The sequence below is a fragment of the Cavia porcellus genome, unplaced genomic scaffold, assembly GCF_034190915.1.
Source record: "Cavia porcellus strain 051 isolate PalLab524CR breed Dunkin Hartley unplaced genomic scaffold, mCavPor4.1 scaffold_1, whole genome shotgun sequence".
Taxonomy (NCBI): Eukaryota; Metazoa; Chordata; class Mammalia; order Rodentia; family Caviidae; genus Cavia; species Cavia porcellus.
The window spans coordinates 236,843,879-236,871,421 of record NW_026947484.1 but is presented as its reverse complement, the minus strand read 5'-3'; the positions used below and the strand labels follow the sequence as shown (position 1 = coordinate 236,871,421).

General features: G+C 38.5%; 1 protein-coding gene across 7 annotated transcripts in view; it reads right to left on the bottom strand.

The window, feature by feature from the left end:
- Atad2b (ATPase family AAA domain containing 2B) overlaps window positions 1–27,543 on the bottom strand; it is a 145,620-nt gene that overhangs the window by 103,784 nt on the left and 14,293 nt on the right. For 5 of the 7 annotated variants that reach the window (XM_063231829.1, XM_063231808.1, XM_063231816.1 and 2 more), the window contains exons 2-7: window positions 11,551–11,702; window positions 6,572–6,621; window positions 5,585–5,738; window positions 3,403–3,505; window positions 2,650–2,758; window positions 807–923 (exon numbers count right to left, since the gene is read on the bottom strand). In XM_063231829.1, the coding sequence (XP_063087899.1) occupies window positions 807–923; window positions 2,650–2,758; window positions 3,403–3,505; window positions 5,585–5,738; window positions 6,572–6,621; window positions 11,551–11,702 (685 nt within the window). Of the gene's footprint in view, window positions 1–806; window positions 924–2,649; window positions 2,759–2,849; window positions 2,914–3,402; window positions 3,506–5,584; window positions 5,739–6,571; window positions 6,622–11,550; window positions 11,703–12,442; window positions 12,766–27,543 lie in introns of those variants that run through there. The other 2 variants (XM_063231831.1, XM_063231838.1) reach the window with 2 other exon arrangements.

Here is a 27,543-nt window from a genome sequence, read left to right as displayed (position 1 = left end):
AAGAGCTGGAAAAAGATCAACAAAATACTATCTGCCGAAGAGATTATGAGCTATCAGATTCAGCAACATTAAAGTAAACTTAATTTTTTTCCTTCTCCAAAATTGAAAGAACAAAGTTTAGGTTGTTGGTCAGGCTGCAAATGTGTATGACTTCTATGACCTTAAGTTACCTAGCCTCCTAAAACATGGAACTATTTCCTCTAATTAACGATTACGCGTGAAAGTGCTTAAAAAAAAAAAAAATAACACATGCACAACAATAATACCAACACTTGCCAGGCTGAGGCAGGAGGATTGCAAGCTCATGGCCAAACTTAACAATTTAGGAGGACCTCATCTCAAAATTGAGAAATAAAAATGAAAACAGAAAGGAGGTAGGTTAGTAGTAAAGCATTGCTGAGTTCAATCCTCAGAATTGGGGGAAAATATATAATCCACAAGCACTGGCAGTATTTATTAAATATACACTTCTATACATAAAACATACATGGTGTATTTAATAGAATGCTGTTACCAGGCACTTTAACTTTCTTTTAGTTGCATATGTATCCATTGAGGTGTATGCAGAAAAAAATAGGAAAAAAAATCTACAAAAGATACCAATGTTTTAAACTTTGTGTTTTTTTCAAGATGCGTTCTTGCTAAATTGCCTAGGCCAGTCTCAAATTCTTAGACTCAAGTTTCATGCAACTGGGGACTACATTACAAGGCCGTGTGACGGGGGAAAAAAAATAGAAAAATTTAAAAAGTGTTACAGTAGAATAAACCAGTCAATCATGGAAAAAAGATTATTCAGAGTCACCTACCTATTGGAGGTGCTTGGTATCGATCCACTGTTTTTCTCTGTCTCAAATTATATGGTCTATCATTTTCTTCTCCTTCTGCTTCTTCGACTTCTATATCGCCATCCTCCTCTTGAGATTCTAGTTTTCCACACATAGAAAAAATGGGGAAAAAGCAGTATATTTAATCCACCTACACTGGTCCCACACTAGAACTAAGTGTTACATTTTACCCATTATTCTTTTCCCACAGCTAACATTTAGAAAGTGTCAACCTTTATAATACAATATACATCAATATAATTAAAAATCAACATAAATTGTTTAGAAAATTTTTGCTTCCAACAATCAATCTAGTTCTCTGCTAAAATAAACAAATCTATAACCTAATCTTTACCTATAAGGAAAATAGAAGTACTATCTGATGTTTTATCTAGGACCTTTTAAGCACAAAGCAATAACAAAATATGATTTAAAATTTTTCCAAACTACACCAAACCTCAATCATTGCACAATTAAAAAACTAAATATGACAAGTACCTAAAAAACTAAATATGTCAAATACCTATTTTTTTTTTGTACCAGGGATCAAACTCACAAACTCACGCTTGCCAGGGCAGGTGTTTAGACCACTAAGCTAAACTCCCAGCCTTCAAATACCATTTGATAATTCAGAAAAATATACTCTCAAAGTAAATACTAATGCTGCAACTAAAACAATTTTTGTTGGCGTGTAATGACTTGTTAGGCATGTAGACAACAGTTACATATGAATTAGACCGATCTTAGTAAGAGAATGAAGACAGGAACTGGAAGGAAGCAATAAGCAGACCAAGTCATTGTTGTTTTGAAGACAGGACCTTGTTGCGTAGTCCACACTGGCCCTGAAATACCACACAGCCCAGGTGGGATTCAAACTCACAATCTGCCAACCTCAGCTTCTGTGGTGCTGGAATCACAGGCATGTGCTCTGATCTTAGAGTACTGATGATAACTTAGCTCTGGACATGAATAATTACTATACATTATTGTAAAAATGTATTCATATTCTAAAAGTTTATCCTCTAAATAAATTTTATAGCTAGAAAGTTTTAGTTTTAACATCTCTTTACAGTTAACAAACAAGAAAAAAAAATTTTTTTTTGTCTTTTTCCTTTTTATCGGTACTGGGGACCGAACTCATGACCGCCTGCTTACAAGGCAGGCGCTTATGCCACTGAGCTAAATCCCTAGCCCCCAGACAAGAAAATTTGCAAACGAACTTTCCCCAAGAGCAGTGAATTCAGGACAACTTTTTAACCGTAAAAACTGTCAGTGTAACACAAGCATATTAAGGCATAGAAAAAATTTTAAAATCACCAATGATGCTGAGTAAATAGAAGACTAAAACATACTTCACGTTTTAGAAATTCGTAAGTCATAGAAAAAACTCAGCATCATACAAGATTTCATGTCCAAAGGCTATTACCGTGAAAAAAATCTGTAGCCAGACATGGGGGCTCACACCTATACTCCCAGCACTCAAAAGAGGCTGAGGGGAGAAGATGAGGAGCTCAAGGACAGTCTGGACAATGTACTGAGTCCAAAACCAGCCTGAACTACAAAGCAAGACCCTGTTTCAAACAAAAAAATCAAATTACATAAACTTCAAAAGCTACCCAACACTGTACATATATTATTGCTGTAAGAATTTTCTTCTCAAGGGGTTGGGGATTAGCTCAGCAGTATAAACGCCTGCCTTGCAAGCAGGCAGTCGTAAATTCGATCCCTGGTACCGATAAAAAGGAAAAAGACAAAAAAAAAAAAAGAATTTTCTTCTCTCCCATTTGAACTTTCCAGTATTTATTTTATAAAATGCTTTACAAACCTTCTTCTTCACCCTCAGTAGAAACTTCATGATGATTCTGTATCCCATAACTATTTCTTCTCAGTGATTTTCTTCGTCTTTTCACTCTTGAATACATATCCATGTTTTCCTTTTTTAAAAAAAGACATCTTTCAAATATTAACATGGCATTTATTCTCTGCTACAAATAGCATTAACTAGCTAGGCAAGATGGCACACACCTGAAATCCCAGTACTCAGGAGGCTGAGGCAGGAATACAGCCTCAAGTTCAAGGCCAGCCTAAACTACACAGCAAAAAAACAAAAATTAACCCAACAGAACATGCCTATTTTGTAAAATTTACTAAGCACCTATCTAAATTTCAAAGATTTGTAAAAGTGGAACTTCCTAAATCCAACAAATATAAAGATTAAAAAAAACTCATAATGAAAACAAAACCCATAAAGTATTAAAAGCATACAACATCATCAATGTACTTTCTCCTCAAGCAAATCATAGCCTACTAGAGGGCTTACATCAGTAATTATCAGAGAAAATAAAATAAGCCTAAAGCCAGGCACAGCGGCAGGTCCCTATAATCCCAGTATCCCAAGAGGCTAAGCAAGAAGGGTCACAGGTTTAAATCCAGCCTGGGCAACACAGCAACTCAATGAGACCCTATCTCAGAGGCTGGGGATGCCTGGGAATGCATCTCTGCAGTAACAGACACACATAGCATCTACCCCAGGCACAGCACCCCAGGCAGAAGCTGCCACAGCGATTCATGTACTCACAAATTCTGTATCTGTCCACATTCTAAGTCGCTCTACTTCTCCTGATCGCCGATTCCGTCGGATGTTAATGTTGTCCATTTCCTGGAGCACAGCTTCTGCGGTACTGCGATCACAATCACACCAAGATTTAGACAGCTCCTCAACATCATGTAAACTAACTTGTCTCTGACATGTAAATGCATCTAATATTCCAATTAAATGTCTTTCAGCACCAGTATTCATCAGGAAACAATGCCCCCCAAAATAAACCAGAACATCTAAGGCTCCAAATAAATAAGTCCATTACATCCGTAATGTCACCATAAATAATTACCTGATACTAAAAACTAATTCAACGTACAAAAACCCAAAAGAATCTGTAAAGTCTAAAGACAAATAAGACTAACTGGCCAGATATTAGAGCAAAATACTGAAAACCAAGAAACATATGCTAACACCTTAACAATTTTATATCTTTTTGTTTTGTTTTGGGGGTTGTTTTTTGAGACAGGATCTGGCTGTGAAGTTCAGGCTGGCTCTGAACTCAGTATGCAGCCTAGGCTGACATCAAAATCACAGTAATCCTCCTGCCTCAGCCTCCTAAGTGCTGGGATTACAGGCATGAGCCACTATGCCTGGCTTCTTTTATGTTTTGAACAAACACAAAACATTTCTATGCTGTTTACTGTATGTTCAGATCCAGATCTAAGTAAACAGTAAATTACATTCCAACTCTGACACTGACCACTATACTAGATTATGTCCACACCTGTCAAGTAGGAATGACACTGATCTCCCTCCCTCTCCAGGTCACTGCAACCACTACTGTTAAGGCCAAGCAGGATGATGTACACTGGTGTTAGTGTTCTCAAGGTTCAGATGCGAGAAACCCAAGCCTCACTACAACAGTGTTAAGAGCAGGACTTTGAAAAGGTTATTAGGTTACAGCATACTCCTCCGCACAGCAACTGAGCTGCTTATCAACAGCAGGAGTTGAACTGGGCCCTCGGTCCCCTTCTTGCTCCTTCCTCTCCTCTCCTATGTTCTGGCCCTGCAGTCCCCCCACCATGTTACATCCTTACAAGAAGGCCTGCAGCAGCTTCAGTCCCTGCAGTGTTGGCTTCACAGACTCCAGATAGAAATTCCTGTATAATTTTCCCAACCTGTGGCATTATTATTGTAGCAGCAAACAAAGATATTATCTGAGAACAGAATTTCGGAGCTGTAGATGCTGAGTGCTGATTAGCCAGGCTCACTCACTAGTTAGGTGACTCAATCCCACAAATACAGGTCCAACAGGAGTGGGGGGCGCACAACTGTAAACCCAGCACTCAGGAGACTTGAAGCAAAAAGACTGCTGCAAATTCTAGGCCAGCCTGAGCTACACGGTTGGGTGAAGATCATCTTATAATACGTATTGAGACCCTGTCTCAGAAAGCAAACAAAAGTAAAATAAAAATAACAATACAGGCTCAAAACATCTGCAAGTCAAAATCTAGCCGCCACCGAAGTTCTAGAAATTGAACCCAGGACTGAGTTACTGCAACAGCTTTTTTTATCTTTTGAGAAAGGGCCTCATTAAAATGTTAAGCTACCCAGGTTGGGCTCAAATTTGTAATCCTCCTGCCTCAGCCTCCTTGAATGCTGCAATTATTACCAGGCCCAGCTTTGAATCAAAATCCTGGCTAAGCAAAACTATTATTTGCTATATATCAATGAGACTTGGTACTGCTTAAAAACTGTGAACACAAATATTAAATGAGGGACAGGGATTTAGCTCAGCAGCATAAGCGCCTGCCTTGTAAGTGTACGGTCCTGAGTTCGATACCTAGTACCAATTAAAAAAAAAAGCAAGTATTAAATGAGCAATTAGCAAAGGACTATAGTAGTGAAGTTAAGTAATATAAAATTTTATTTAAACTGCTAAAATAGAGGAAAATTTCAGAATTATACAAATTATATTGAATCTACTATCCTGAGTTAAAAACTATCATTACCAGCTACTGTTAAGTTTTAAAAGAATTCTACCCATTGGTAAGTCAGTACTTAAATACAATGGGCTGAGGGCTGGGGTTTTACTTTAGCTGCATAAGCACCTGCCCTGGCAAGCATAAGGTCATGATTTCGATCCTCAGTACCAAGCAAAAATATATATATAGTGGGCTTTAAAAAAATAAACTGCAGACTGTGCAAATATTCATACCTATTTACTAGTTGATCAAAGAGCAAACTCTGGTTCACACTCTCAAATCTGTTTTTTCTGGAACGACAACTTTTCCTGACTTCCATGTCACCATTTATACAAGAAAGGTCCCCGTCCCCCTTCTTCTCCCCTCTGAGGGGGTGGCTTCGCAGGGCTGAAAAACAGAGGCATTTCCATTCCAACACATAGAATACAAAAACAAAGAAAAGAATAAAACACAAAATCACTTTCTGCTTTTTGGTTTTGGTCTTTCTGAGACAGGTCAGGCTGTGCAATTCACGCTGGCCTGGAACTCATTTTGTAGCCCAGACTGGCCTCAAGCTCACACTGATCCTCCTGCTTCAGCCTCCCACATGCTGGGATTACAGGTGTGCACCACCACACCCAGCTACAATCACTGAGCTACATAGTCTTTTAAAGACTACAAACATTGATTGGTTCGTTTTCTGTTAGTTGATTCTGAATACCCTGTAATACTTTTCATTCTCTTGAATGGTTTTACACTGTCCTTTTATGTTTGATACTATAGTGTATGAAGGTATACGCAAATATTTCAAGGAAAGAGACACTATGGCTACTGTTATGTAGGACTGTCTTGTGGTAAAACACTACGTTGCTTAAATTGTTCTGTTCTGACCTGTTTTGTTATGTCCTCTTTTATCTTAATATTTTTTTAAATAAAAAAAAAATAAATGGTTCACAGCTATCACAGAAAAAAAGACTACAAAAATTGAACGTAACTTTTTAATGGCTTTAATACTCGATTTAAATTTTCCATAGCTGTTTATGTCATATTTGAAATTATCAGATATGTGTATTTCTCAAAATTTAATAATTACATCCATTTTTGCAAGGAGTAAAATCTAGCCATTTCCAACTATATGCTTCGCACAGTATTAAATCACCCTCTATTCCCACGCGTTGATGCTTAATCTAACACCATTGTAAGAATTTAAATACCAAACAGTTTTGTAATAGGATACTCACATAAGCCACTATGTCCATTCGGTAATGTAGCGCCAGGCTGAGAAGTTAACCTAAAACACAGTTATATTTAATACGCAAACACATCAGCATTTGTTTGGATAAGCAAGAAAAGTAATTCTGCTGGAATCACTATTTTAATATTTAAAATTTTGTTAATAATAAATCAATGTTGGTGACACCATTTTTATAGGATAAATCTACTTTACCTTAAGATTTGTAATGTATGAATTAACAAAATACCCTGTCATTAGATTCCGTAAAGAAAAGCTTTCCTAACAGATTACACACAAAATGGTTCTGTCATCAACTCTATGAATTACAATCCTAATGAAAAGACTGAAGCTTACTAGATAACATAAATTTAAGTGAGGCGTAAGTTGCCTGGCAACACATAGTAGCTAATGGCTTTGGCTGACAAAATAAGTTTCAAACCATGACAAATTTTTTCACATAATAAACTGTAAGATGACCAAAAAAAAAAAGCCAAACACAAATAATATTTAATAACTTCTTCAAAACATTTTAGTACACATTTTCAACTGAAAAATTAAAATCTAGGGGCTGGGGATATAACTCAGCAGCTTACGTGAGTGCCTGCCTAGCAAATCCAAGGTTGTGAATTCGATTCCTGGGATCAAAAAAAAAATTAAAATTTAGCTGATTCCTCAAAACAGTGGTTTTTCAATTCTCTCATTTGGGTGAAGAAAAATGTAAATCACTTTTTAAAAACCACTCAAAAGGTCATTACAAATGAAGACTTAAAAGCCAGTGAGTGTTTCTTAGTTGAGAAAGCTCAACTGGGTATGGCGGTACATGTTTGTAATCCTAGAACTTGGGAGGCTGAGGCAGGAGGACCACTGCAAGCAGCCTACATTACAGAGAGTTCAAGGCCAACCTGAACTGCACAGTAAGACTCTGTTTCAAAAAAAAGCCAAAGTACTACCTAATAAAAGAGCTATCAATGGAAACTCAGATAGTATTTAAATAAGTAATTTTCAAAGATTAAAGATTAAAAAATAAAAAAGAAGACTGGGCAGCGGTGCACACCTGAAATCCCAAGCACTCTGCAAGGCTGAGGCAGAAGGATCACCATGGATTCAAAGCCAGCTTGGGTCACACAGTGAATTAAAGGTCAGCCTCAACAACAGCACAAGACCTTGTCTCAAAACAACAACAACAAAAAAAACAAGCTAAGCATAATGGCGCACACCTGTAAACCCCATGCCTGACAGGCTGAGGCAGGAGGACTGTGTCGAGTTTGAGGCGAGCCCAAGCTACAAAGCAAGCTCAAAGCCAGCCTGAAACTACAGTGAGATCCCAGGATCTATTCCCTGATTTTTTAAATGAATACAGTTTCACCTTTATCAGATAATTATTACATTAGAATTTTCTAAAGCTTTAAGTTCTCTGGAGTATACATCACTACAATACTAATCTTAAAAGTTATTACTGGAGCTGGGGATTTAGCTCAGCGGCACAAGCACTTGCCTGGTAAGTGTGAGATCATGAGTTCAATCCTCAATACCAAAAAATAAAAAATAAAAATTATTACTGGCAAGCCAGGTATAGTGGCACACACTTGTAATCTCAGTATTTGGAAAGCTGAGGCAAGAGGGTCACTGTGAGTTTGAGGCCAGCATGGGCTACACAGTGAGTTTAAGGCCAGCCTAAACTCTATAGCAAGACCCTGTCTCAAACAAACAAACAAAAACCAACAACCACAACAACAAAGTTACTATTGGCCAGGAGCGCGGAGCAGCGGAAGAAGGCACGCATGGCGTGAGCAAGGCTCTCGCTTCAATCCCCAGCACCAAAAACGCATATACAAAAAACATTTTCCTTTCCCATATAAAGCCAAGCAATTACTGGTTTTTGAGCACCGTAAGTCTCGTTTCAGAACAAGACTTAGCTGTGACAGAACTTCTCCAAGTTCTACCACCATCACTTCTAACGTGCCTCAGCTGATGGGCACAGTGGCTGTAAAACTCCCTCATCTCTGGACCAAAAGCCAAACTTCAAACATGTTCTCATTCAGTGTTTTGTTAGCCTAAGATTTAATTTTGTCTGTATCATGTCATGTGCCCTTCTACTACTCTCTACAGACACCAGATACACACCCCTCTCCAGGCTGCCTCCCCAACAACAAACACAAGCCCCCACAAGTCTACAAAATAGCCTTCTACGCTCAAATATATGTAAGTTACCATATCTAACCTGAGTTTCATCCTATATTTGTGAATTCCTACATATAAAATAAGGAATACATTCTATTATCTTGTTTTGAAGTTTTGTACCACTTTTCACTGCTCTGTTTTGATCGGTTTTATCCTGTTATTTTGTTGGGTTATATAAATTTTTAAGAAGCAATATATACTAAAGATTTTTTTAAACCAAAAAAAATCATTAAAATTCTATTGAGCTTGGGATGTCCCTCAGTAGTAGTAAATGTGAGGCACAGGGTCCAATTCCCAGCATCACACATACACACACGCACACACACACACATACACACACAAAATCTATGTTGATAAAGCATACATCTCCAAATATATAAATTCAAATTTCTCCCCAAAGAAAATCTATCTTAATTCATTAATGAACCTATCCTGACGAAGACTCAAGCTTCAGGTCCACTTTTACCTCTATCTTCAATTGCCTATCTCTAAAAGGAAAAGTTATTTTACCAATCAAAGGTAATTTCTTCAAAGAAGCTCATGATCTTTACAAAGTTCTTTAGGATTCATTCTTTTTTATAGCTAATTAAGTTTTATAATATTCATTTCTCCTATACATGAATGATCATTTATAAAATTATTTTCCTATTTTTTTAACAAGGTATTTCTCTAAGAGGATTCCAATTTTTTCTTTCTTTTTTTTTTTTTTTTTGTATCAGGGATCAAACTCATGACCTCACACTTGCCAGGCAGGCACTTATGCTGCCGAGCTAAATCCCTAGCCCAACTTCAATAATTTTAACTTAGACACTCACCAAGTAGAATTACTGAATCAAAACAAACACAAGTCTTAAAGTAAGTCCCAATTTGCATTTATAAAATCTGTGATCATGATTTTTCCATCATCTCAAAATCTAAACTATTTCCACTATAAATTTCCCTTAGGCCAGTCACGGTGGTACATGCCTGTATCCCAGCACTCAGGAGGCTGAGGCAGGAAGATCACCGCGCGTTCGAGGTCAGCCCAGGATACACAGTGAGTTCAAGGAAGCTTGAACTACATAGTGAGATTCTGTCTCAAAAAACAAAAAGAAATTTTCTTTTCCTTAAAATTCAGTTCTGTTGAATCAAACAGATTAAATGGCATTTTCTTTTTAGGCTCTTTAAAACACTAACAAACTGGGGCTGGGGATTTAGCTCAGCGGCATAAGCGCCTGCCTTGCAAGCAGGCAGTCGTGAGTTTGATCCTCCGTACCGATAAAAAGGAAAAAGACAAAAAAAACCACTAACAAACTAACTCTGGCAGTAGAGCATTTATTCATGTTCCAAGATGAACCAACTAAGTATTTTTAACTTTCTAAACTGTATGAACTGCTAAATATTATCCTTCTACCAATACATAATAAACGATAAGTATTCATTACTTAAGCTTTTTATTGAAAATGCACTTATACATTTTTAAAAAGGAATATAGTGCTGTAAGATACCTAGACAGAAGTACAATTATCATCCCACCTCCTCAAATAGTTTAGGAGCTGTTTTTTTCAGTACTGCGAATTTAACCACTCGTGGGCACTCTACCCCTATGCTATGCCCCTAGTTCAGTGTTTTGAGACCAGGTCTCCCTAAATGGCCCATTCAGGTCTCTTACTTTTGATTTCTTTCCCTGCCTCCTGAGCAGCTGGGACTAAGTGCTCCCCATCATATTCTGCTTGGCATGAACATGACCAATTCACATGAAAGCCAGCTAGAGGTTAAGTCTAGGATAAACAGCTGCAATACTAAAAGAACATTTTAAGAACATTTATCTACAAAAAAGCCTGATTCGTTCATTTAACAAGTGTAAAACACAGATTACAACAGGTAGACAAAGTGACAAAGTACAATTAAATGGCAGTACTCTCTTTGTTTTTTCCTAAGAGACAGTTTCATGCAGCTCAGTCTGGTCTCGAATTCCTAGGATCAACTGGTCTTTCTCCCTCAGCCTTCCAAGAACTACAGGTTACAGGTGGCACTCCTGTGCCCAGGTGGGAACAATCATCTTAAGTAACATCATTATAACATGTAGACCTGCTTCATCTTACAGATGAATGAGTATGGACAAGGTGGAAAATATTAACAAACAATGATTCATGTATTTTTCTACATAGATCCCAGGCAATGGGAAATTAAAAAAACCTCAAGAGATACTCCTTATGGCACACAATGTACGGACATGGCCTGGCAAAGCCTATATATATTCCCAAAGTTCTCTATGTACAGGTAAGCTTATCATATCTACATTAAATTATTAATACTCACTTTGAAGCTGAGTAAAATTAAGAGTTTATATATATATATATATATATGTAACAACACAAAGAAGTTTAAGTTTAAAAACAAGATCACAGATGAAAAGATTTTTTTTAAATTAATTAAAATTTTATTAACATTTTACTATATCAATTCAAGTAAAATATACAAAAACCTTAAAAGAGATTTTATTTTCCAATTAAAAAACTACTCCTATGTTGCTACTGAAATTTGCAGAACTGTAAATATGAAAGCATGCTCAAAACTATCAAAATCCTTATTCTTTCAGTAGTATACAATGTACTATTATACAGTTCCTATTGTGTAATATAAATCTCTATAAGATAAATACACCATAGCACAGAGAAAAAACTTGCACAAAAGTTGTAAATCTAACAAAGTTTATAGGTAAATGACACTTTTTTTCAGAAGTTCAAGAAATTATCATTAACATCAGCCCTGAATCACATCAAACAATTCATGAAAAGACATCAGTGAGGTGTCCCATCTTACCTAGTCTGTCCAGCTGATATGTTCCATTCCTCTCGCTGGCCAGTACTTCGTGATTTTGATTTGTCTTTGCAAACAGAATCTGGTTGTTTCAAAGTGCGTTTGGCTGGAGGAGATACATGGCTGTCACTTAAACTACCATCAACTTCAGCTTTCTGAAAGACAATATTAAAAAATACGTATTTTTCCTATTAATACAAACAGAACTCTTAATATTCTTGGATAATCAAGAATACTTTTGGGAAATTTAAATCAAAACTGCATTAAGATCCCATTTCATCCCTCAGAATCGATATTATCAATAATAAAAAAACATTAAATGCTGGCAAGGATACAGGGGAAAAGGAACCCTGTTACACAGTTGATGGGATGTAAATCACTATGGAGGTTTCTCAAATAACTAACAGCAGAGCTACCATTCATTTCAGCTATACTGCTCCTTAGTATATACCCAAAGAAATCGAAGTCAGCATGCCACAGGAATAGGCCCATACTCATATACTGGGGAACACTATAAAACCCAACGTATGGAACCAGCTTAGGCACCCAACAGATGAATAAGTAAAAACGTGATACACACACACACACACAATTATGCAACCATTAAAAAAATACTTATGTCAGCCAGGTATGCTGGCTCATGCCTGTTATCCCAGCACTCGGGAGGATGAGGCAGGGGAATTACTGTGCGTACTCTGAGGCCAGCCTAAGCTATAGAGTGAGACACTGTGTAAACAAACAAACAAAAGCTTTAAAAAACATGTTTATCATCTACAGAAAAATGGTGGGAACCAGACATCATTTTTAAGTAAAATAACCAGATTTAAAAACACAAATACCATGGGGCTTTCCTAACATATGGAATTTTTAAAGACTGACAAAGTAAAAGAAATACCTGCCATGGTGGCACATGCCTGTAATCCAACACTCTGAAATGCTGTGGCCCGGGCCGGTGGGCAAGTTACCCAAACCCTGTCCGGGGACATAGCTCAGTGCAGATTCTAGGTTGGTGACTGAGAACCTTTTAGGTCTTGCTGGTGCAGCATAGGCCACAGGTTCCCCAACACTGCCCTAAGTTGACTCCCCTGTACCACAAAAAAAGTTTAACAAAAAGTAAAAGCAAAAGTATTATCAGACAAGAGGAAAGGTAGGGGAGAGGAAACTAAATGATTAAAATGTTACGTGCATTTACAAATCCATCCAAATAAAATCCATTCATGTATATACGTAACATGCACTAGTAAATAATGTGTAGGAAAAGCAGTATTTCTTCAACCTGCATTGACTGAATCATACCACAAATACAGAAAAATGTAACAATCTGTAAACACAGAAACAATATAAAAATTATGTTTAAAAAAGTATGTTTAATTTCTTGTTTTTCCTTTGAAAAAGTTTCAAGAAAAGGTGTATGACTGTTTGGAGTACACATAATCTATGATATGATGTCTCACGCCCTCCTAATTACTCTGGTACATACCACCCAAAATAAGGACACTTTACATTACAGCCATACTATAACATAAAGCCAATCCAACACAATCAGATTATCTCAGTGTCTCAGTAACATGTCTCAGGTCCAAGATGTTGACCAGGAAAATATACAGTACTGAATTTAGTTATCAGACCTCTGATCTCTTTCAAAATAGAAAAGTACTCAGTCTCTTTCTGTATGTCCTTCACAGCTTTGCCCATAAGACCTTTCATATTCCTCGATCTGGCTCCAGTCTATGTCCCTCATACACAAACTATGCAGACCAGGCTGGCCTTAAATTGGGGGCGATCCTGCCAGTGTCCCAAAGCCTGGGATTATAGGCATGACCAGCATCCATACTGCTTTAAGGAAGAACTTTCCCTTTCCTCTCTTGATTTATTCATTTATAATTATATAAGTGCCAGGCGTTGTGGCATATACCTATCTCAGCACTTGGGAGGCCAAGTCAGGATGACTGTTGACTCTGAGGCTAGCCTGATAGTGAATTTACGGCCAGCCTAAACTATACACAGAGACACTGTCTCTAAAAAGCAAAACAAAACATAAGATAACAGAAATCCAAAAAAAAAAAAAAATATATATATATATATATATATATATATATGCACACACACAAAAATATACACATATATATTCATGTTTACTAGGGACTAGGAATGTAGTTCACTGGTAGAGCACACGGTTTAGTACACTCAAAACCCTGGGTTCAATCACACACACACCCAAAAAAGTACTTACTAGCAACTCAAAGAATATTTTAAATATATAATTTTTAAAAAATTTTTTAGTTGTAGTTTTTTGAGACATAGTCTCATTGTATAGTTCAGTGAGGCCTTTCACTATGCAGCCCTGGCAGGCCTTGAACTCCTAGCAATCCTCCTCTCAGCCTCCCGAGCACTGGGATTAAGGCACGTAACAATATCTGGCCAACAATATATAATTAAAGATACCTGAATATATTCACTTTGTAAAGTAACATTCACTCTGTAAAACTTTTTGCCAAAAACCCAATGTCTAATTTGTGCTTTGATACAATTTACTATGATCTGGTTTTAAAGCTACAAGACTACACTGGTACTAAAAGGCATAAAAAGCAATTAGAAATTGAAATAACTATAGGGCATGGTGGTGCACACTTTAATCTCAGCAGTCTGGAGGCTGAGGCAGGAGGTTCACTTAAGTTTGAGGCCAGCCTGCGCTACATAGGGAGTTCAAGGCCATCTGAGCTAAATAGCAATAACTTTGCTCAAAAAAGAAGGAAATTTGAACACTGGAATGTCTATAATTAAGGATGAAAAAAAAACATTAATGTGCAGAATACACTACCACTTACTCATTTAAGCACCCCAGAAGCACTGGTCAGCTACTTACAAAGTGGACACTTATACAAAGTGGACGCCACCCCTTTGAGATGCAATTCAAGGATACGTGTAACATACTTCCTCAATAACATCCTATAACCAATGGATGCTTTTTAAAAGTGCCAGACACTTGTCTTCCACAGTACTACACTTTAACGCAGTAAATATACTGAAGCTAGGGGCCAGGGATTTAGCTCAGCAGCACAAGCGCCTGCCTGGCAAGCGCGAGGTCATGAGTTCAACCCCTGGTACCCCACCCCTCCAAAAAAAACCATGAAACTCAGAGACAGATCAACTCTAACATCAGTTATCGCCAATGTTGTACAGATGAATGCCCAAGATGCAACACAAAACACACTGACTTATCACAGTGCCAACACTGCAAATAAACCTAATATTGAGGTTTTAGTTTATAAAAATCAACTCATACATTAACATCTTTTGTCTTAGAAGAAAAACACAGTGACAGAGCTTCCAACAATACAAATGGCTTGTTACTGAATGGTAAAAGTTTGCGTTAGGTATGCTCTCCCATGCTGTCATCCATGCTCGATGCTCTATGCTGGGCTGCTGGGGCAATGGCTGGGCCACTTGGCTGTGTGCTGACCGGGCAGTGGGTACCCACCGCAGCACACATGTCGTAAGTTCACCATCACTGATCTAACAAGTACCTGACAGCAAAAAAAACTTTTCTTCATTTCTAATACCCTACAGTGTTGTTTATGCTATACCAGTGATGCTGAACCCTTCAGAGCTTTCAATGATACAAACAGCAGGCTGCAGCCCACATGCCGTAGGTTCCCACTACTGTACTACACTATCTCTGAAGAGTCCATTATAAGATCTGTGTAGTCCCCCAAGGTTATATGCCTCAAACATCACCCAACTCAATTACTCACGTAAGACAATCTTTACTCAAGATGTGGTCTGTGAACAACATGGTGCCATCTGTCTCATTAGATACGGAGAAACTTAAACCCTGGTCCCAAACCGACTAATCAGAAATCACTCTAACAAGATGCCCAGGTGATCCGTACACAAATTAATACCTATAAACTATTTCACCTGTCGTGTGTGTGTGTGTGTGTGTGTGTGTGTGAGAGAGAATAGGAATTAACCCAGGGTCACTGCAATGAGTTACTCCTCAGCCTTTTGTTTTTCTTTTGATTTAAGACAAGATCTGGCTAAGTCACTAACTTGGCCAGGCTAGGCTTGAACTTGCAGTCCTCCTGTCTTAGCCTACTGGGTGCTATGTTCCTAAGCATATGCCTGGCTTACATTCACAGGTTTGAATCCAGGGCCTTGTGGTTGCTCAGCAAGTGTTACACCAATGAGCCAGGCCTCTACCAGGGCCAGCACATTCCTTCCGATCAAATCCAATCTTTTATCACTTAAGAGCCATTTCTTTCATGCAATCTTCTGCAAAAATTTAACTTATAATCTCCCCCTGCTAACACCAACATTTATTATTTCACAATCTTGTTTGATCAAGCTATCTGTTTTAATGTTGCATATGCAGGTACTAAAATTTCCCTTTTTGTTGTGGTTGTGTTTTTTTAGGGTTTTTTAAAATTTTATTTTGTTTTATTTTGTTTTGTTTTTGAGACAGGATCTCACTAGTTCAGCCTACCCTTAAATTCATTATGTAGTCCAGGCTGCCCTCAAACTCATGGCTATACTCCTGCCTCAGCTTCCCAAGGGCTGGGATTACCAGCATGCAACACCACTCCTGGCTCTCAAGCTATTTTCAACACACGACCTGCACCAGAAACCTCAGCATTCCAGACATATAACCTGCTGAAGCAGAATCTCTCGATAGACAGCATTTTTAATGAGCACCTCAAGAGTTGAAGGACCTCAAGCAAATTACATGGTTTGCATAAAATGCGAGGCACAGCATCCTAGCTGCTGCGCTGCACGGGTATGTCACGTGTCTCACCATGACAGTGTCTCAGTCTCCTCCTAGCTACATGATACAGATTTGGCAGAAACCAAATGCAAAGATTCCTTCCTACCCAAATCTTCCACCTAGAGATTTAGGTGAAGCAAACAGCCAAGAAGTAAGCGGGCACCAAATAATGACTTCAGCCCCATTTAATTAACTTCAAACTTTGGGAAAGCTTTTATCTACAAACTTGATACTAATGATTCACCTGTAATAGGATGATTGTAATGCTCAACAGACTCATCTTCAAAGCAGTCTAATACCTAATTATCACTAACCCTTGAAGGGAGAGCATTAGTAGTTTCATGATGAAGATATTACGAGAGATTATGCAATCTACCCACAGCCATTGAGCAATTTGTGTCAGAGTGATTGTAACCCACATGTAACAAACCTTTACTGAGGTCCTATTATGATGTAACTAAGCATGGTGGCACATGCCTATAATCCCAGCACTCTTAAAGAAGAGGGTGAGGCAAGAGGATAACAAGTTTGCCTATAACCTATGTAACTTAGCCAGAATGCTGTCTCAAATAAAAACTAAAAAAAACAAAAGGCTGGCATTGTAAATTCAGTGTAGAAGCCCTAGATTCCATACTCCCCATACCTAAAATAAATTTATTTTATAACTATTTACAAAGATATTTTGTAATAATTTAATAATAAAATACATGAAACAGTGAAACATAATACAAGGATAACTTCCAAGGCAAATATAATGCAACTGGAAGTAAAAGTTTAATGCAAAAATGAAGTCATTCTCACTAAATTTTTCTAAATTTCAGTTTTTTTGGTTTGGTTTGGTATGGTTGTTTCAGACACAGTCTTGCTATGTAACCCAGGCTGGCATCAAACTTGAAGTGATTCTGCTGCCCTTACCTCCCAAGTACAGGTGTGTAGCACCACCCCGGCTTAAAAACTTCCACTTCTCAAACAATTTTTTTCAGTCTGCAAGTCTTATAGTATCTTAAAACGATATGTTATCAGCTAAAACAAATTCTGCCACAAATCTTGTAAAATTGACCCCAAAACCTTCAATGCAATGAAACAGAAATGATTTTATGTTGCTGTGGATTTACTCTGAAGGCAGAAAGAATAAATCCAAGCACAGCATTTGAGATTTAGGGGACAATCGAAATGAATGAGTGGAGACTAGGAGCAAACTCCAGCCTCTTTGAGACCCAGAATCCAGACAATGAGAAATAACTTAGGGGAGGAAAAAAGGGAAGAAGTAGTAGATTGCTAGAAATTGGGAATGAATGGACACAAAATTTTAAAGCTACAGTACTTTGACAGATGGACTAGCTGCAGAGAAGGAAACAGAACAGCCTGGGCCTTCTGCCCAGCATGTGGGTTGTAGACTGCAGAGAAGGGAGCCCAGCTCTGCAGAAGCCAGGTGAGCATTTGGAGTCTCCAAGGAACAACAATAGTGGCGCTGGGCCAGTGACAGACTCCGGGGGGGCCAGCAGCTACTGTGATCCACAGCAGCAAGGGACTTCCTCCACATGGCAGGCAACAGCTGAAAGAGATCCCAGCACATACTGCCAGAGACTGCTTGTTCAGGCACCCTTCCAGGAATGGGGTAATTGTTTGAATCTAGAGCTCAGAACAGCCAGAGATGGCTTCACTTCAGGATTCAAGTGTTACCATCCCATAGTGACTGGGTGAGAGTCACAGGAGACCGCGGTGGAAGACAGCTGCTGGAAAGAGAGAGATGCACTGAGGGTTTTGAACTTCAGCCAGGCATGCCCTGTCCCCTGCCATAGAAGTCTGTGTGCCCCAGCCTGCATTGCACAGGGTCTAAAAGTGCTAGTACGTACTTGAGCCCTAGCCCTGCTGTGGCAATCAGCACAGACCTAGGACCTGACTGTCTTTCTTATCTACAGGAGTGAGCAAGAACACATCTGGGTTTGGGCAATGCCACAACATAGTATAACACAAGGGCCTTTGAAGTAGGTTACCATAGCCACAAAGCTAGGCAGAGAAAACTGGATTCCAAAACTGCAGATCCAGGAACAGAACCACTCATTCAAAAAACACACTCAGAGCCAGGCATGACGGTGCACACCTGTAACCCCAGCACTCAGGAGACTGAGGCAGAAGGACTGCTGCTTAGAGTTCCAGGCCAGCCTGGGCTACACAGTGCAACAGGCCAGCCGGAACTACATAGCAAGACCCTGAATTAAAAAATTTTTGAGAAAAAATGCTTTTTCATTTCTTCTTTCTTCTTCACTGGTTTCTTAGGGTCTGGGGGATTTCCCATTGGACTTCTTTTGTTGTTGTTTTTTCCCTTTTTCACGTCTTTTTCTCTTTTCCTTTTTTTTTTTTTTTTCTTTATTTCTTTTTTTTTTTTTTTTGGTACTGGGGATCAAACTCACCACCTCACGCTTGCCAGGCAGGCACTTATACCACTGAGCTAAATCTATAGCCCAATTTTTTTTCTTATCTTTAAACTCCATACGATTGCTTTCTTTTCCTTATTCTTCTTCCTTTCCTATTTTTCCCCCTATTTCAAGTTTTTTTCTGTTGCCTTTAACGAATTGTATACTCTTCTCTTTAGCAGGATCCTTTTTCTCACTTCTCTCTCCTCCTCTTCTTTTTCCATTATTCAGTTTTCCCTCTTGCATTCTATCATTTCCAGTTCCCTAACTTTAATAATATAATCACTAAGCTTCATTAATCTTTAGATAGTTAACTGTTATTACAGTTGAATTGCTTTATCATGATTAGAAGCAGAGTTGCTTTCAGCACATATTTGCTAAATGTCAGTAGTATTAGGGTTGTGGATTTCTAGGCAGGTATAGCAGCATACACCTGTAATCCTAGCACTTAGCAGGTTGAGGCAAGATCACTACATGTTACAGGCCATCTTGAACTACATGGCAAGACCCTACTTCAAAAACCTCAAAAGAGTAAAAAGTAAATAAATGTAGTTTTTTTTTTCTATTGTTAAGGCCAGTACACTACTAGGTCCTATGGTATGTCAATATCTAATTTGTCTTGGAAAACATTACTGTTGCCTGACATTTCAAAGGCTGCATGCTGTATGACTATTGCCATTAATGGGTGTTCTCTGGATGCCAACATCAAGATTACGTTTGTAACATTAACTATACTGGAGTCTACTCCCTGAAAAGTATATACTGGGCTGTCGTACTGCATCCTTCCCTCTCTCCTAAATTAACAGAGATGGCCAGATCTTAGGACAGAGGCCAAGGACTATACTTAGCCAAACCCAGAGTGGATCACTGAAAAGGAGGCTAACTAAAGGAATCTCCATACTGACAAAAGTCTTTTCACTATAAGCCCCTACAAACTTAAACAGAAAATAAACAACAACAACAAAAGAAAACATGGAACATCAAGAAAACAAACTGCTTCCCAGAACTCCCAATCCCCCTCAAAGCTGATCCTTGGTGTAATGCAGGACAAGAAAGCAAGAACTACACACCAGGTCCTTATTACACTGTGCTCCCAAGTCGCCATTTGGTTTCAACCATGATGGTGAACATTGGTGAACTTGAAATCATTATCGAACACAAGGCTGGGAAAACTATCAACCTCTCAGGCAGGTCAAACAAGTGTGGAGCGATCAGGCCCAGGTTTGATGCGCAGCTGAAAGACCTGGAAAAACGGCAGCACAATCTGTACCCATCCCAACAATTTAATTTCATTGTACTGACAACCTCAGCTGGCATTATGAACCACAAAGAAGCATAACAAAGACACACAGGAGGGAACACCCTGGGATTCTTTTTCTAGGGATGTAAAACTTATGAATAAAATGCCTCGGCTAAAAGTTTTTTAAAAATAAAAATAAGGGACTTCCGGGAGAACATGGCGGACAAATAGCAGCCACAGAGGCTCTCTGAGATTACCAGTTTAGAATCCAGGAGCGGTGCCGTGTGGGGAGTCCTAAGCGAGGGGAGATGTACCCTGCCGACCCAGGAACGAACTAAGCTGAGAGAAACCAACTGGAAATGCAATCCTGATGCTATAACAGGAACAGATAAAATCTCAGAGCAGAAGCTGGATTCCGCGCCATTGGAAGCCGCGATTTGAATTTCCTGCTGCTGATACTGCGTCCCAATCCGCACAGCAGGGAGAGAGATGGGCGAAAGCTCTGAGAGCTGGAATCCACAACCAAACGGCGTTGAGGGTGGGACTGGCAGGGAGCCCTGCATCGACCTGCGGTGAGTGAGAGAAATGGGGACCCTTTCATAGACTAGGAGACTCCAACAGAGGACATTCTGGGAACGAGCAGACTAGCTGGAACAGGGCCCTGCAGTGACTTTAGTCGCATATTCCCCTCTCAAGCAGGAGTGGTGGGGAGCGCTTGGCCTGCAGACTAAGATCAGTAGGCTATCCCAAATCAGGTCCCTGCACCTGGCGGTGCACCCGAGCAGTGAAGCATTCAGTAGGTTGACCTGGAGGGGCAGGCCCAGAAGAGCCTGCCCAGGTCTGTGTCTCCCTAGTACACTGCAGTGGGCGGGAACACCTGGCCGGCAGATTCAAACAAACTGTAACAGAAAAAGAGAAAAAAAAAAAAAAAAAAAAAAAAAAAAACTGGGCCTCCTACATACACTTGTATGGACAGAACAAAAAGTATGGGAAAAGGGAGCAACAAGAAAGGGTCCTCAATCCCCAATCCTGAGAACACTGATCCAGGAAAGGTAAATGCAAAAGAGAATGAAGACAGAAAACATGCAATATCAAACACGGCACCTATAGACATAAAGCGGTATCTCCAGAGCCTCATAAATAAGTTCAAAAATGAAGTATTTAATGAAATAAAGCAAGAAATAAGTAGACTAGTTAGAGAAATGCTAAGCACCGCCCAAGAAAAAACAAATGGTGGAATGGAAGAACAGAAAAAAAGGGGAGAATTGTTTGATGGAGAAAATAGAGAAAACATAGGATACGTGAAGCAGGTTCAAAGAGATTACCAGGAAACTAAAAACTCTACTGAAAGCTGGCATAACAGCTTGAAAGAAACTAAGGATAGATTATCAGAACTGGAGGACAGATTTGTAAGGTGGGAGCATAAAATGAAAAACTTCTTAAAAATAACAAGAAAACAAACAGCAATAATACAAAGACTAGAAGATGATAAGAGGATCCATAACTTAAGAATTAAGAACATAAAAGAGGAAGTAGGGACTCAAACAAATGAACTACAAAAGCTATTCACAGAAATAATCCAGGAGAATTTCCCTAATTTAGCAAAAGGTAAAGATACTCAGATGTATGAGGCATACAGGACCCCAGCCACCTACAACCCAAACAGAGCTACACCCAGGCATATAATAATCAAAATTCCAGAAATCCAATGTAAGAACAGAATACTAAAAGCAGTCAGAGACAAGAAACAGATCAGTTACAAGGGAACACCCATCAGAATTACAGCAGACTTCTGGGCACAAACCATCAAATCACGAAGAACATGGAGGGAAATAATTCAAGCTTTGAAAGATTATAACCTCCAGCCAAGATTGATATTTCCTGCACAACTGTCCCTAGAAATTGATGGAAAAACAAGGTGCTTCCAGGATAAAGAGGAACTAGGGGAATTTGCAACCACCAATTCAACTCTACAGAGATTACTGCAGGATATTCTAAAAATGAAAAATACCAAGATTCCAGAAATAGTGGCAGAGTGGCCACAATGAATGGAGCAGAAAGCGAAATGAAGGGGACAAACTGACAACTAATGACAGAAAAAGAGCTCAACAGAAATGAGGCAGAAAAGGTTGGATGGTAGGAACAGCCATTTTGGAGAAAACAAGACATCATAATAGGCAGTGCTGATTTAATATCCTCTTGTTTTGAAGCCCCATCAAGCTTTTGTTCTTCTGTCTCCATCAGTTTTAACGTGTTGTATCTTATTGGATTTTATTATATGTGATAATATAAGCAAAAACTTTTAGAGACAAGGAGATTATACAGAAACCATGGTTCATTTTCTGTTAGTTGATTCTAAATACCCTGTAATACTGTCATTCTCTTGAACGATTTTACATTGTCTTGATATGTTTGATGCTACAGTATACGAAGTTATACCCAAAGATTTTAAGGGAAGAGACACTATGGTAACTACTATTATGTCGAGATTTTCTTGTGGTGAAACACTATTCTGCTTAAATGGCTATGTTTTGACCTGAGCTGTTTTGTTGCTATGCCCTCTTTTTTATCTCAATCTCCTTTTTATTATCTACTTTTTCATTTTTATCCTTTTAATTAAGGGAAAAATAAATAAAAAATAGCAGGATATATTATAGTAACCCACTTTGATTTCCTATTAACTTGATTTGAAACTCTGTATTGCTCTCACCATCTTGTTTTGACTAATTTTCCTCTACTCTGTTATGCTTGATAGTACCAAGTTTGAAAGTAGAGGCAACAACTATGAAGACAATAAGATTCATTGTGACGCCCATTCTGGTTGACTATTATCTTCTTTTGAAGTCCTCTAATGTCTCCAATGTTTTGGTTTTATTGGTCTTATTCTTTACTGTTTTGTTCAATTTTATTATAACTGATGATTAGGCAATTCTTTTTAAGATAACAAGAGGCATTATGGTAACCACTGTTGATCACCTTGTATTTTGTTTTTATATTATGTATTATGTCCATCCTTTTGATTTGACTGACTCTGTCCTGGTATGTCACATTTGGTTTTACTTTCTTAAAAAAAAAAAAAAAAAAAGTAGTAAGAATTGTGGGAGTAATAAAACCCAAAATGTGTAATTGTCATTGTACAAAAGAAAGGAAAAGAAAGTTCCCTAAAAGATATAACTGCATACATATTTAAGTGTATAAGATAATCATATTACTGAGTTTTGTTGGATCATTGAACAAAACTGTTTGCAGTCTCACTGTTTGAAAGTCCCCTCTATATGCTTTAATTTTGTAACTTCAACAACAATTTCTAAGATGACAATATGTAATTAACTAGTGATTTCCTACTGTTTATTTTTTCTGAAATTCTGTATAACTTGTACCCTTTTTCTGTTTTTTTTTTTTTTTCATTTTTCTCCTTAAATAAAATTTTTTAAAAAATAAAAATAAAAGGAGGGAAAATAACATTCCATGGAACAGGAACCCGGAAAAACAGTAGAAGTGGCTACTCTAATTTTAGACAAACTGGGTTTGGTGGTAGATTTCTGTATATACAAGAACTCATCTGTAACACCAGAATTAAGGGAGGCTAAGGGACAAAGGCCACCCTGAACTACAGAGTGGGATTCTGTTCCAAAAAACCAAAAACAGATAAATAAATAACAATAATAATTTTAGACAAAATAAATTTCAAGTCAAAACTGATGTGAAGATGCAAAGATAATCAGAACACTTAAAGGAACAATTCAACAGGAAAACATGTATGAATGAAACACTTGCACACTCAACTTCATAAAACCAACACTACTGATCATTAAAAAAAATGAGACAAACACCATCAAAATCGTAATGGGAGACCTCAATACCACACGGTCACAAATAAATCAACTAGACAAAATAGATAAATACCAGGATTGAACCAAACCTACAAATGACTGCCTAAAAGACGTCTACAGGGAGTTCTAACCAACAACCACAGAATACACATTCTCACAACACACAGGCTTCTCCAAAATAGACCATGTGCTAGCTCATAAGGCAAGCTTAAAAAATTGCAAAAAAAAAAAAAATAATAAAAATTATGCAAAGACAAAAAACAAAACAAACAAGAATCAAAATTATAACATGTGTCAGACATGGTAGCACAGGCCTATAATACAAGTACTCAGAAGGCTGAGGCAGGAGGATTGAGGCAAGTGCATGGCCACCCTGAGTTACAAAATGAATTCAAGGCCAGACTGAGCTACATTGCAAGACCCTGTCTCAAAAAAAATAAAACAAATAATATATACATTATCAGGCCATACTGCAATGAAAAAGATAAGTAGCAAGACAAACCACAGAGATTATATAAATGCATGGAATCTAAACAATACTATTATCTTAAATAACCAATGGCAGCTGGGCATGGCAGCACACGCCTATAATACCAGCACTCCCACACTGAGGCAGGAAGATGGCTGTGAGTTGAGGCCAGCCTGGACTACTCAAGGCCAGCCTGAACTGCATAGTAAGAAGACCTTGTCTCAAATAAATAAATGGGTCACACAAAAAAATCACTTCATAGAATCAGATAACACAAAACAAGAAAACACAGCAGACAATATAATATGCTAGAACTTATGGGAAACAATAAAGCAGTCCTAAGCAAGAAGTTTAATATAGCTGTGAATGCCCACACCAGAAAAACACAGCCATCTCAAGCAACCTAATGAAGACATCTTGCAGTCCTAGAAAAAACAAGGATAATACCAGTAGAAAGTTACTATAAGGAAAATTATAAAGATCATGGCAGAAATTAATGAAATTGAACCTAATAATACCAAGAATCAAGGAATCACCCAGCTACTTCTTTGACAGGATAAAAGACAAACCTCTAGCCAATGTAACCAAAAAAAAAAAAAAAAAAAAAAAAAAGCTATAGAAAAGACACAAATGCAATTAGAAATGAAAAAGGCAAAACCACAATGGATATTGCCCAAATCCAGAAGATTATTACTTACTACTTTAAAAGTCTGCACTCAAAAAAAATTAAGAACTTGAGCAGGCATGGCGGCAGGTGCCTGTAGCTTCAGCATTTGGGAGGCTGGGACAGGAGCACTGCCACAAGTCTGGGGCCAGCCTGGGTTACATGGCCAGGATCTGTCTCAAAACACCAAAAAATTTTAAAAATTTTAAAAATTAGCCAGGCATGGTGGCACATACCTGTAATCCCAGCACTCAGGAAGCTAAGGCTGGAATATCGCCACAAGTTTGAGGCCAGCCTGGCCTACACAGTGAGACCCTGTCTCAAAAATATCAAAAGAAACAAAAAATAGTAGTAATAACAAATTTAAAAGAAAATGGAGAACTGAAAAGGAAAGAATATATTCCTAGTTACAGATAAACCACCAAAGCTGAGCCAAGAAAATATGAAAATCTTGAATAATCTAATACCAGACAGTAAAATTAAGGAATAAGACACTTAAAAAGAACCCAGGTTACAATGAATTCACTACTGAATCCTACAAAACCTTTAGAGGAGATCTAATATCAATTCTTCTCAAAAGCTAATGAAATTCAAATTCAAGGCCAGCCTGCACTACATAGTGTATAACTGTTTCCTACCTCAAAAAAACCAACAGTGCTCCCAAAACCATTCCTGGAAATTAGCGCTACCCTGATTCCAACACCAGAGAACAAACAACCAAAGAGAACTACAGGGTCAATCTCATTCATGAGCACACCATCAAAAATCCTCAGCAGGTCAGGCATGGTGGCACACATGTGCAATCCCAGCACTCAAGACACAAACAAAACTAAGGACAAAAAAGTCACATGATCGTCCCAATTGATGCAGAAAAACCCTTCGACAAACTCCAATATCCATTCGTGATTTAAAAAAAAAACTAAAGAAAATATATAAAAAGATCTTATCTCAAAAAAATCTAAATCTGATAAAAGCTATTTATGACAAATCAATAGCCAACACCATACTTGACGAAAAGAAGCTGACAGTATTCCTTTAAATCAAGAACAAACTGGTGTCAGGTGTTGGCCCAAGGAAGGAATCCCGGCAGGCACCCCTAAGGCCCAGGCAGGAGGTTGCTGAGTTCAAGGCCAGCCTGGGCTAACAGGGAGTTCAAGTACGGCTTGCACTATACAGCAAGACCCCATCTCAAGGAATGAATGAAAGAAGAAGGAAAGGGAGGGGAGGAGAGAAGTAGAGAGGGGAGAAGAGTACATATTAATCAAGATGCAACCCCAGCTCATCAAAGGCAAACCCAGAGGGTAATGAGGTGGAACAACTTAAAAGCAATCCACCTGGCCTCTCTAACAGTGGAAAAAGAAGATAGATGAGGCTCTAGAAAAAAAATCAAGTCAGAAATAATGTCTTAAGACTACTAGAGATGGCGACCATAATAAAAGACATAGTGCCTCTAAGAGCGATACAGATTTTGAAAAAAAGAGGAGCTTATGAAAAACATGAATGCCCAACATAGGGGAAAAGATGGAGTCCATGAAATAAATTCAAACAGATATCCAGGAGACAAAAAAAAAAAAGTATGAGCAGCAGAATGAGCCAATATGAGGACAGAATAAGATCCAGAAGACAGGATTGCAGTTAGAGATCATGGACTTCTTTCAAATAGCAAGGTACAAAAATAAAATAAAATAGCAAGGGACAACGAAAAATACAGCATCTGCTAGATGATGCAAAGAACAATAACATTTTTGTAACAATGCCACTGAAGCTTCTTTAAAGAAATCAAAGAGTCCTGTCCTGGCCAACAACCATTGATGTTAAGAGGGCTATTTCCAGAAATGGAATGATGACCTATGGTTAACCCCATGTAGGACATCTTACTAGAAAGGCCCTCTTATGCTGCAAACAGGAAAATCACTTCGATGCTTGTTGGCCTCATTCTACTAAATCGTGGGATGAACAACCCCCCAAATAACGTATACACAATAACCTTACAGGCTGAACACTGGTTTGCAACAAACTGGCTTCCATTGGCACTTGTTGGCCCCATGGACCCAGTCTGTGGCCCTGGCTGCTCCCTGGATGGACAGAAAGACACAGGACGGGATCTGCATGGTTATCAGGCAGAAGGGTCAACGGCACTGACAAACCTACAGACTCTAGAGGAGTTTCACTGGTGTGATCATTTGGCTTCTGTCTTTACCCCTTCCCTCGGGTTAGAGGATGTCATGCAACGCATAGAGCCTTAACTAACTACACTCGGTGGGCCTTAAATAGCACTGCAGCTGGTCTCTCTCCCCTGAATGAAGAAGTACAATGAATGAGGCGAGCTGTCCTCCAAAACTGAACGGCATCAGCCATTCTAACAGCAGCACAAGGGGGGGCGGGGGGAAGGGGTAAGAGCTGAATGCTGTGTGCACATTCCTGATCTTTCTGCTAATATCTCAATAGCTGTTCAAGAACGACAGGGTAATGGCGCGTCAGATTCTGAAATCCCTGGACCTTCTCCTTCCTCTTTGTGGAAAGCTGTTATTGGCTCCTTCCTCCTGATGCAAACCTTTGTTGGCTACATTCATAATCTTCCTGCTGGTGTTATTATTGGCCCTTGTAC